General features: G+C 47.0%; 1 protein-coding gene across 1 annotated transcript in view; it reads left to right on the forward strand.

The window, feature by feature from the left end:
* Positions 1-12,226, forward strand: part of LOC143962449 (arf-GAP with coiled-coil, ANK repeat and PH domain-containing protein 1-like) — a gene marked incomplete at its 5' end in the record, with an annotated part of 56,023 nt that overhangs the window by 33,369 nt on the left and 10,428 nt on the right. The window contains 2 exon segments of the mRNA XM_077471721.1: positions 6,208-6,318; positions 8,821-8,870. Coding sequence (XP_077327847.1) covers positions 6,208-6,318; positions 8,821-8,870 — 161 coding nt within the window.

Consider the following 12,226-nt stretch of genomic DNA (forward strand, 5'->3'; position numbering starts at 1 on the left):
CATTGATGCTTCTCATCCCTCTTACATTGTCCTTTTCACCATGTCCTCTCATCTTTTATTGTATGTCCCACATTGTTTCTTCCATTGGTGGTTCTCATCCATAATGTCACATTGTTGTTACCACTGACATCCTATCTCATCTTTCATTGCATGTCCTCCATCATCTATTTGATAGTTCTTATGTATCACCTCAACTTTTCCTTTTCACAGACCCGTCCTATCTCATCTTTCATGCATAAATTTTACCGTTTGTTGTGGGTCATGCCACTTCTCTTCCATTGATGGGTCTCATCCTTCATCTCACATCGTTCTTTCACTAACATGTCCCATGTCATCTTTCTTTGTGTGTCATTCCTCATCTCTTCCATTGATGGGTCTCATCCATAGTCTCCGATCTTTTCTGACATCCCATCTCATCTTTCATTGTACGTCCTGCATTGTCCCTTCCGTTGATGGTTGTCATCTTTCATCTCAGATTGTCCTTTTCGCTGATATGTTTCTTCTTATGATTTGTTGTGGATAATTCCACTTCTCTTCCGTTGATGATTCTCATCTATCATCTAATGTTGTCCTTTTCACCATGTCCTATCTCATTTATTGTATGTCCTGCGTCGTATCTTCTATTGAAGGGTTACCTTTCATTTCTGATTGATCTTTTCACTGACCTGATCTATCTCCTCTTTTATTGTGTCATGTCTTGTCTCTTCCATTGGTGGTTCTCATCCATCATCTCAGATTGTGGTTTTCACTGACCTCTTATCTAATCTTTCACTGTACTTCCTCCATCATCTAGTTGATGGTTCTCATCCATCACCTCAACTTGATCATTTTCACAGACCTGTCCTATCTAACTTTTCATTGTATATGCTGCATCGTTTCTTCCATTGACCGTTCTCATCCTTCATCTCACATCGTTCTTTCACTAACGTGTCCCATGTCATTTTTAATTGTGTGTCATGCCTCGTCTCTTCCATTGATGCTTCTCATCCATCATCTAACATTGTCCCTTGCACTGACATGTCCTATCTTATCCATTCTCATTTTTCTTTGTGCGTCATTCCTCGTCTCTTCCATTAATGGGTCTCATCCATAACCTCAGATCTTCCTTGACGTCCCAACTCATCTTTTATTGTAAGTCCTGCATTGTATCATCCATCTATGGTTATAGTCCTTCATCTCAGATTGATCTTTTCACTGATATGTCTCTCATTATTATTCATTGTGTGTCATGCCTCGTCTCTTCCATTGGTGGTTCTCATCCATTATCTAACGTTGTCCCTTTCACCATGTCCTCTCAGATTGATCTTTTCACTAACATGGTCCATCTCACTCCATCTCATTTTTCATTGTGGTTCATGCCTCGTCTCCTCCATTGGTGGTTCTCATCCATCATCTCAGATTGTTCGTTTTTTTTACTGACAAAAATCGAATCTTTCACTGTACTTCCTCCATCATCTGATGGTTCTACTCCATCATCTCAACCTGTCCTTTTCACAGACCCGTCCTATCTCATCTTTCATTGTACGTCCTGCATTGTTTCTTCCATTGATGGTTCTCATCCTTCATCTCAGATCATCCTTTTCACTGATACGTCTCTTATTATTTGTTGTGGGTCACGCCACTTCTCTTCCATTGATGGTTCTCATCCTTCATCTCAGATCATCCTTTTCACTGATACGTCTCTTATTATTTGTTGTGGGTCACGCCACTTCTCTTCCATTGATGGTTCTCATCCATCATCTAACATTGTCCTTTTCACCACGCCCTCTCATCTTTCATTGTATGTCCTGGATTGTTCCTTCCATTGATGGTTCTCATCCATCATCTAACGTTGTCCTTTTCACCACGCCCTCTCATCTTTCATTGTATGTCCTGCATTGTTTCTTCCATTGATGGTTCTCATCTTTCATCTCAGATTGATCTTTTTGCTGACATTTTCCATTTCATATTTCATTGTGGGTCATGCCTTGTCTCTTCTAATGGTGGTTGTTCTCCATAATCTCCGATTGCGGTTTTCACTGACCTCTTATCGCATCTTTCACTGTACTTCATGTATCATCTATTTGATAGTTCTCATCCATCACCTCAACCTGTCCTTGTCACGGACCTGTCCTATCTCATTTCTTATTTTTCATGCTGCATCGTTCCTTCCATTGATGGTTCTCATCCTTCATCTCACATTGTTCTTTCACTAACATCTCCTGTGTCAACTTTCATTGTGAGTCAGGCCCTCCTCATTCTCATCCATCATCCAACATTGTCCCTATCTTATGCATTCTCATCTTTCTTTGTGTGTCATTCCTCATCTCTTCCATTGATGGGTCTCATCCATAATCCCAGATCTTCCTTGATGTCCCATTTCTTCTTTTATTATACATCCTACATTATATCATCCAGTGATGGTTATCATCCTTCATCTCAGATTGAGCTTTTCACTGATTTGTCTCTTATTATTATTTGTTGTGGGTCATGCCACTTCTCTTCCATTTGTGGTTCTCATCCATCATCTAACATTGTCCTTTTCACCATGTCCTCTTATCATTTATTGTATGTCCTTCATGGATAGTTCTCATTCTTCATTAAGATTGATATTTTCATGGATATGTTCCCTCTCATCTTTCGTTATGGGTCATGCCTTGTGTCTTCCATTGATGGTTCTCACCCATCGTCTCAGACTGTTTTTTTTCACTGACAAAATCTCATCTTTCACTATACTTCCTCCATCATCTGTTTGATGGTTCTACTCCATCACCTCAACCTGTCCTTTTCACAGACCCGTCCTATCTCATCTTTCTTTGTAAATTCTGGATTGTTTCTTCCATTGATGGTTTATAGCCTTCATCTCGGATCATCCTTTTCACTGATACGTCTCTTATTATTTGTTGTGGGTCATGCCACTTCTCTTCCATTGATGGTTCTCATCCATCATCTAACATTGTCCTTTTCACCACGCCCTCTCATCTTTCATTGTATGTCCTGCATTGTTTCTTCCATTGATGGTTCTCATCTTTCATCTCTGATTTATCTTTCCACTGACGTGTTCCGTCTCATCTTTGTTGGAGATCATGCCACTTCTCTTCCATTGGTGGTTCCCATCCTTGATCTAACGCTGTCCTTTCCACTGACGTGTTCCGTCTCATCTTTGTTGGAGATCATGCCACTTCTCTTCCATTGGTGGTTCCCATCTCTCATCTAACGCTGTCCTTTCCACTGACGTGTTCCATCTCATCTTTGTTGGAGATCATGCCACTTCTCTTCCATTGGTGGTTCTCATCCATCATCTAACGCTGTCCTTTCCACTGACGTGTTCTGTCTCATCTTTGTTGGAGATCATGCCACTTCTCTTCCATTGGTGGTTCCCATCTCTCATCTAACGCTGTCCTTTCCACTGACGTGTTCCATCTCATCTTTGTTGGAGATCATGCCACTTCTCTTCCATTGGTGGTTCTCATCCATCATCTAACGTTGTCCTTTTCACTGACGTGTTCCATCTCATCTTTGTTGAAGATCATGCCACTTCTCTTCCATTGGTGGTTCCCATCTCTCATCTAACGTTGTCCTTTCCACTGACGTGTTCCATCTCATCTTTGTTGGAGATCATGCCACTTTTCTTCCATTGGTGGTTCCCATCTCTCATCTAACGCTGTCCTTTCCACTGACGTGTTCCGTCTCATCTTTGTTGGAGATCATGCCACTTCTCTTCCATTGGTGGTTCCCATCTCTCATCTAACGCTGTCCTTTCCACTGACGTGTTCCATCTCATCTTTGTTGGAGATCATGCCACTTCTCTTCCATTGGTGGTTCTCATCCATCATCTAACGTTGTCCTTTTCACTGACGTGTTCCATCTCATCTTTGTTGAAGATCATGCCACTTCTCTTCCATTGGTGGTTCCCATCTCTCATCTAACGTTGTCCTTTCCACTGACGTGTTCCATCTCATCTTTGTTGGAGATCATGCCACTTTTCTTCCATTGGTGGTTCCCATCTCTCATCTAACGCTGTCCTTTCCACTGACGTGTTCCATCTCATCTTTTTTGGAGATCATGCCACTTCTCTTCCATTGGTGGTTCTCATCTAACGTTGTCCTTTTCACTGACGTGTTCCATCTCATCTTTGTTGGAGATCATGCCACTTCTCTTCCATTGGTGGTTCCCATCTCTCATCTAACGCTGTCCTTTCCACTGACGTGTTCCATCTCATCTTTGTTGGAGATCATGCCACTTCTCTTCCATTGGTGGTTCTCATCCATCATCTAACGCTGTCCTTTCCACTGACGTGTTCCGTCTCATCTTTGTTGGAGATCATGCCACTTCTCTTCCATTGGTGGTTCCCATCTCTCATCTAACGCTGTCCTTTCCACTGACGTGTTCCATCTCATCTTTGTTGGAGATCATGCCACTTCTCTTCCATTGGTGGTTCTCATCCATCATCTAACGTTGTCCTTTTCACTGACGTGTTCCATCTCATCTTTGTTGGAGATCATGCCACTTCTCTTCCATTGGTGGTTCTCATCCATCATCTAACGTTGTCCTTTCCACTGACGTGTTCCATCTCATCTTTGTTGGAGATCATGCCACTTCTCTTCCATTGGTGGTTCTCATCCATCATCTAACGTTGTCCTTTTCACTGACGTGTTCCATCTCATCTTTGTTGAAGATCATGCCACTTCTCTTCCATTGGTGGTTCCCATCTCTCATCTAACGCTGTCCTTTCCACTGACGTGTTCCATCTCATCTTTGTTGGAGATCATGCCACTTCTCTTCCATTGGTGGTTCTCATCCATCATCTAACGTTGTCCTTTTCACTGACGTGTTCCATCTCATCTTTGTTGAAGATCATGCCACTTCTCTTCCATTGGTGGTTCCCATCTCTCATCTAACGTTGTCCTTTCCACTGACGTGTTCCATCTCATCTTTGTTGGAGATCATGCCACTTTTCTTCCATTGGTGGTTCCCATCTCTCATCTAACGCTGTCCTTTCCACTGACGTGTTCCATCTCATCTTTGTTGGAGATCATGCCACTTTTCTTCCATTGGTGGTTCCCATCTCTCATCTAACGCTGTCCTTTCCACTGACGTGTTCCGTCTCATCTTTGTTGGAGATCATGCCACTTCTCTTCCATTGGTGGTTCCCATCTCTCATCTAACGCTGTCCTTTCCACTGACGTGTTCCATCTCATCTTTGTTGGAGATCATGCCACTTCTCTTCCATTGGTGGTTCCCATCTCTCATCTAACGCTGTCCTTTCCACTGACGTGTTCCATCTCATCTTTGTTGGAGATCATGCCACTTCTCTTCCATTGGTGGTTCCCATCTCTCATCTAATGCTGTCCTTTCCACTGACGTGTTCCGTCTCATCTTTGTTGGAGATCATGCCACTTTTCTTCCATTGGTGGTTCCCATCTCTCATCTAACGCTGTCCTTTCCACTGACGTGTTCCATCTCATCTTTGTTGGAGATCATGACACTTCTCTTCCATTGGTGGTTCCCATCTCTCATCTAACGCTGTCCTTTCCACTGACGTGTTCCATCTCATCTTTTTTGGAGATCATGCCACTTCTCTTCCATTGGTGGTTCCCATCTCTCATCTAATGCTGTCCTTTCCACTGACGTGTTCCATCTCATCTTTGTTGGAGATCATGCCACTTCTCTTCCATTGGTGGTTCCCATCTCTCATCTAATGCTGTCCTTTCCACTGACGTGTTCCATCTCATCTTTGTTGGAGATCATGCCACTTCTCTTCCATTGGTGGTTCTCATCCATCATCTAACGCTGTCCTTTCCACTGACGTGTTCCATCTCATCTTTGTTGGAGATCATGCCTCTTTTCTTCCATTGGTGGTTCCCATCTTTGATCTAACGCTGTCCTTTCCACTGACGTGTTCCATCTCGTCTTTGTTGGAGATCATGCCACTTCTCTTCCATTGGTGGTTCCCATCTCTCATCTAACGCTGTCCTTTCCACTGACATGTTCCGTCTCATCTTTGTTGGAGATCATGCCACTTCTCTTCCATTGGTGGTTCCCATCTCTCATCTAATGCTGTCCTTTCCACTGACGTGTTCCATCTCACCATTCCTATCATATCACCTCTTCGTCTCTTGTCTCCATCCCTGGCACTCAGCCCTACCTCATCACCTCCCTTCCTCCACCTCTGGTGCCATCTGCCTCCTCTCATGGTGTCTCTTCTTTCTGTGTCATGTCCACCAGGTTGGCTTGTTTGTTTCTGAAGAGAGGAGCTGACATTAACGCCTTGGACAATGAAAGAAAGGATGTCCTCTCCATTGCCATTGAAAAAGCCAATGCTGACATTGTAACCTTGTGAGTAGAGGGGAAGGTGGGGTTCTGGGAAAGTATGGATAGGAATGTCAAACGTGGCTGACAATACCAGACACACGTAGAGTCCGGCCAATCACCAGACCTATTTCTGATAATGCTGCCCCAACCAAATGGGTGTGGGTATTAGCATATCTGGGTCATGGAATTCTACAAATAGGGTCAAAGATTGTTAGAGGAAAGGTCATGGAGGGGTTATAGGGGAGTCACAAGAGGTCAAGATGTTAATGAAGGTGACAGAGAACAGGAGAGTCCAGACTCCTTCACCTAAACCGCCTCTGTTCTGTTATTGGTTGTATTCCGTTTTTGGAGGGCCCCAGAGATCGGTTTGCTGATGGCCTCGCTTTTCTTCCATTTCCTCTGCTGTAGTAAATCTTCCCTCTTGGTACGATCTTCTATAAATCTACGTAGAGCTTTCCTGACACTTTATAGATGGCCATATAATGATTGACAGGAAGGCTTTGTCATCATTTTCCCGTGTTGGGTAACTGGCCTTCCATCCAGGGTGACGTTTCATGGTTCACTTTGACCCGATGTAGTAGGAATTGGTGTTTGTTCACATTCTATCCTGTTACTGGTTTACAGTTCTCTGTAGTGTTCTGGGACGAAGGTCACCAGGAGCCGCAACCAACATATGAAAGCAACTGCCACCCAAGCCTCCACGACAACCTGCCAACTCAAAAAGAAAATCTTCTACCGAGTTTAACATACTGACACTGGTTACTACTACTGATGCTGACACTACTGTCATAATACATATCCCATCATTTTATACTGACACCGATCTACCATCATATAAATAACATCCTATTGTCTTGTTCACCACATTTGGCCATCATATCTCAGAATGTCAGGTGGACATTACAGGTGTCACAAGAAATGTCCCACATGACACTTCCTATCCGTGGGGTGGGTCCCTGCTGATGGTTATCACATGTAAATGCTCTGCAAAGGTGAAATATCACATGTACATGCTCTGCAGGGGTGGGAAAATCACATGAGCATACTCTTCAGGGATGGGATATCGCATGTAAACGTTCTGCAGAGGTGGGATACCACATGTACATGCTCTGCAGGCGTGGAATATTACGTGTACTGCAGGGGCTGGACATCATGTGTGTGCGCTCTGCAGTGGCTGGACATCATGTGTGTGTGCGCTCTTCAGGGGCTGGACATCATGTGTGTGTGTGCTCTTCAGGGGCTGGACATCATGTGTGTGTGCTCTGCAGGGGCTGGTCATCATGTGTGTGTGCGCTCTGTAGGGGCTGGACATCATGTGTGTGTGTGCACTCTGCGGGGGCTGGACATCATGTGTGCGTGCTCTGCGGGGGCTGGACATCATGTGTGTGTGCGCTCTGCAGGGGCTGGACATCATGTGTGCGTGCTCTGCGGGGGCTGGACATCATGTGTGTGTGCGCGCTCTGCGGGGGCTGGACATTATGTGTGCATGCTCTGCGGGGGCTGGACATCGTGTGTGTGTGCTCTGCGGGGGCTGGACATCGTGTGTGTGTGTGTGTGTGCGCTCTGCGGGGGCTGGACATCGTGTGTGTGCGCTCTACAGGGGCTGGACATCATGTGTGTGTGCGCGCTCTGCAGGGTCTGGTCATCATGTGTGTGCGCGCTCTGTAGGGGCTGGACATCATGTGTGTGCGAGCTCTGTAGGGGCTGGACATCGTGTGTGCGCGCTCTGTAGGGGCTGGACATCATGTGTGTGCGTGCTCTGCTGGGGCTGGACATCATGTGTGTGTGCGCACTCTGCGGGGGCTGGACATCATGTGTGCGTGCTCTGCGGGGGCTGGACATCATGTGTGTGCGCGCTCTGCAGGGGCTGGACATCATGTGTGTGTGCTCTGCGGGGGCTGGACATCATGTGTGTGTGTGTGCTCTGCAGGGGCTGGACATCGTGTGTGTGTGTGCTCTGCAGGGGCTGGACATCGTGTGTGTGTGTGCTCTGCAGGGGCTGGACATCGTGTGTGCTCTGCAGGGGCTGGACATCGTGTGTGTGTGTGCTCTGCAGGGGCTGGACATCGTGTGTGCTCTGCAGGGGCTGGACATCGTGTGTGTGTGCTCTGCGGGGGCTGGACATCGTGTGTGTGTGCTCTGCGGGGGCTGGACATCGTGTGTGTGTGTGTGCGTGTGTGTGTGTGCTCTGCAGGGGCTGGACATCGTGTGTGTGCGCTCTACAGGGGCTGGACATTACACAATATATAGATAACATGATCATCACTCGAACTGGCCAGATGTCTCTGGACCTACCAAACCAGAAATGTACTGGCATTGGACACCTTATATCCCCCTCCCAAATGCAACTGAGCAGCAGAGTGTAGGTCACATGACTAAGAGAGCTGGTGGGCCAGGAGGACTAACATACACATATGTATGGCTGTTGGTGCCAATTGGTTTGTTGGTAAATGGTGGACATGTCTATAATGGGGATGTATGAGAGAGGGTCAGGCTGTGACGGTCATGTCTTCTCTTCCATCATAGGCTGAGATTAGTGAAGATGAGGGAGGCGGACATTGCTCTTGGCCAGGCCGGTGAGTATGTTGGATCATGGAGGACCGTGGTCTGTAGAGTGCTGGGTGTGGTATTGTATCCACTTTATATGTTGGGCGGTGGGAGAGGGTTGTGGGGGTGGAGGGTCACAGTAGCAGGAAAGGGATGTGGGGGGTGGAGGGTCACATTGGCAGGAGTGGGATGTGGGGTTACAGTGGCAGGAAAGGGATGTGGAGGGTCACATTGGTGGGAGTGGGATGTGGGGTTACAGTGGCAGGAAAGGGATGTGGAGGGTCACATTGGTGGGAGTGGGATGTGGGGTTACAGTGGCAGGAAAGGGATGTGGTGGGTCACATTGGCGGGAGTGGGATGTGGGGTTACAGTGGCAGGAAAGGGATGTGGAGGGTCACATTGGTGGGAGTGGGATGTGGGGTTACAGTGGCAGGAAAGGGATGTGGAGGGTCACATTGGCGGGAGTGGGATGTGGGGTTACAGTGGCAGGAAAGGGATGTGGAGGGTAACATTGGTGGGAGTGGGATGTGGGGTTACAGTGGCAGGAAAGGGATGTGGAGGGTCACATTGGCGAGAGTGGGATGTGGGGTTACAGTGGAAGGAAAGGGATGTGGAGGGTCACATTGGTGGGAGAGGGATGTGGGGTTACAGTGGCAGGAAAGGGATGTGGAGGGTAACATTGGTGGGAGTGGGATGTGGGGTTACAGTGGCAGGAAAGGGATGTGGTGGGTCACATTGGCGGGAGTGGGATGTGGGGTTACAGTGGCAGGAAAGGGATGTGGTGGGTCACATTGGCGGGAGTGGGATGTGGGGTTACAGTGGCAGGAAAGGGATGTGGAGGGTCACATTGGTGGGAGTGGGATGTGGGGTTACAGTGGCAGGAAAGGGATGTGGAGGGTCACATTGGCGGGAGTGGGATGTGGGGTTACAGTGGCAGGAAAGGGATGTGGAGGGTAACATTGGTGGGAGAGGGATGTGGGGTTACAGTGGCAGGAAAGGGATGTGGTGGGTCACATTGGCGGGAGTGGGATGTGGGGTTACAGTGGCAGGAAAGGGATGTGGTGGGTCACATTGGCGGGAGTGGGATGTGGGGTTACAGTGGCAGGAAAGGGATGTGGAGGGTCACATTGGTGGGAGTGGGATGTGGGGTTACAGTGGCAGGAAAGGGATGTGGAGGGTCACATTGGCGGGAGTGGGATGTGGGGTTACAGTGGCAGGAAAGGGATGTGGAGGGTAACATTGGTGGGAGTGGGATGTGGGGTTACAGTGGCAGGAAAGGGATGTGGAGGGTCACATTGGCGAGAGTGGGATGTGGGGTTACAGTGGAAGGAAAGGGATGTGGAGGGTCACATTGGTGGGAGAGGGATGTGGGGTTACAGTGGCAGGAAAGGGATGTGGAGGGTAACATTGGTGGGAGTGGGATGTGGGGTTACAGTGGCAGGAAAGGGATGTGGTGGGTCACATTGGCGGGAGTGGGATGTGGGGTTACAGTGACAGTAAAGGGATGTGGTGGGTCACATTGGTGGGAAAGGGATGTTGGGGGGGGGGGGGGTAGGAATTTCACATGGTGGTCAGAAAGTGATATGGGGGGTCATGCTGTTGGGATAGGAATGGGGGGTTAGGATACGTCCCCATGCCCACCATTAGGATTACACATTGTATCCACACTATAATGCAGCCACCCCTACCTTCAGCATCTTCAAGGCCCCTCCAGAACCTGGGAACGCTGATATGAAAATAGTGACTTTATCTGGGAAAAAATAGGATTTTTATAACCGCTTACCTGTAAAATCCATTTCTAGGAGTACATCACGGGACACAGACCCATAGTATTATCTATATGGTTATATAGGCACCTTCAGGTGATGGACACTGGTATACCCAAAACAGGAAGTTCACTCCCTATATAACCCCTCCTCCTACCAGGAGTACCTCAGTTTTTGTAGCAAAGCAATATACACAAATCCCAAAAGAGGGGGCGGGAGCTCTGTGTCCCGTGATGTACTCCAAGAAAAGGATTTTACAGGGAAGCTGTTATAAAAATCCTATCTTCTTTATCGTACATCACGGGTCAGTATTCAATATATATATGGGCCGTCCCATAGCAATGCTATTTGAGGGGAGGGAGACACAACCCGCAGGGCGCCCCCAGACTTGAGGACCTATACTGCTGCCTGCAGCACACTGCACCCAAAGGAGATACAGTGCCTTGTGAAAGTATTCGGCCCCCTTGAACTTTTCAACCTTTTGCCACATTTCAGGCTTCAAACATAAAGATATAAAATTGTAATTTTTTGTGAAGAATCACCAACAAGTGGGACACAATTGTGAAGTGGAACGAAATCTATTGGATATTTTAAACTTTTTTAGCAAATAAAAAACTGAAAAGTGGGGCGTGCAAAATTATTCGGCCCCTTTACTTTCAGTGCAGCAAACTCCCTCCAGAAGTTCAGCGAGGATCTCTGAATGATCCAATGTTGTCCTAAATGACTGATGGTGATAAATAGAATCCACCTGTGTGTAATCAAGTCTCTGTATAAATGCACCTGCTCTGTGATAGTCTCAGGGTTCTGTTGAAAGCGCAGAGAGCATCATGAAGACCAAGGAACACACCAGGCAGGTCCGTAATACTGTTGTGGAGAAGTTTAAAGCCGGATTTGGATACAAAAAAGATTTCCCAAGCTTTAAACATCCCAAGGAGCACTGTGCAAGCGATCATTTTGAAATGGAAGGAGTATCAGACCACTGCAAATCTACCAAGACCTGGCCGTCCCTCTAAACTTTCAGCTCAGACAAGGAGAAGACTGATCAGAGATGCAGCCAAGAGGCCCATGATCACTCTGGATGAACTGCAGAGAACTACAGCTGAGGTGGGAGAGTCTGTCCATAGGACAACAATCAGTCGTACACTGCACAAATCTGCCCTTTATGGAAGAGTGGCAAGAAGAAAGCCATTTCTCAAAGATATCCATAAAAAGTCTTGTCTAAAGTTTGCCACAAGCCACCTGGGAGACACACCAAACATGTGGAAGAAGGTGCTCTGGTCACATGAAACCAAAATCCAACTTTTTGCCCACAATGCAAAACGATATGCAACACAGCTCATCACCATCAACACACCATCCCCACTGTCACACATGGTGGTGGCGGCATCATGGTTTGGGCCTGCTTTTCTTCAGCAGGGACAGGGAAGATGGTTAAAATTGAGGGGAAGATGGATGCAGCCAAATACAGGACCATTCTGGATGAAAACCTGTTGGAGTCTGCAAAAGACCTGAAACTGGGACAGAGATTTATCTTCCAACAAGACAATGATCCCAAACATACAGCAAAATCTACAAAGGAATGGTTCACAAATAAACGTATCCAGGTGTTAGAATGGCCA

Source organism: Lithobates pipiens, unplaced genomic scaffold, assembly GCF_037356315.1.
Source record: "Lithobates pipiens isolate NorthernLeopardFrog02 unplaced genomic scaffold, aLitPip1_a1.2 Scaffold_8, whole genome shotgun sequence".
Lineage (NCBI taxonomy): Eukaryota > Metazoa > Chordata > Amphibia > Anura > Ranidae > Lithobates > Lithobates pipiens.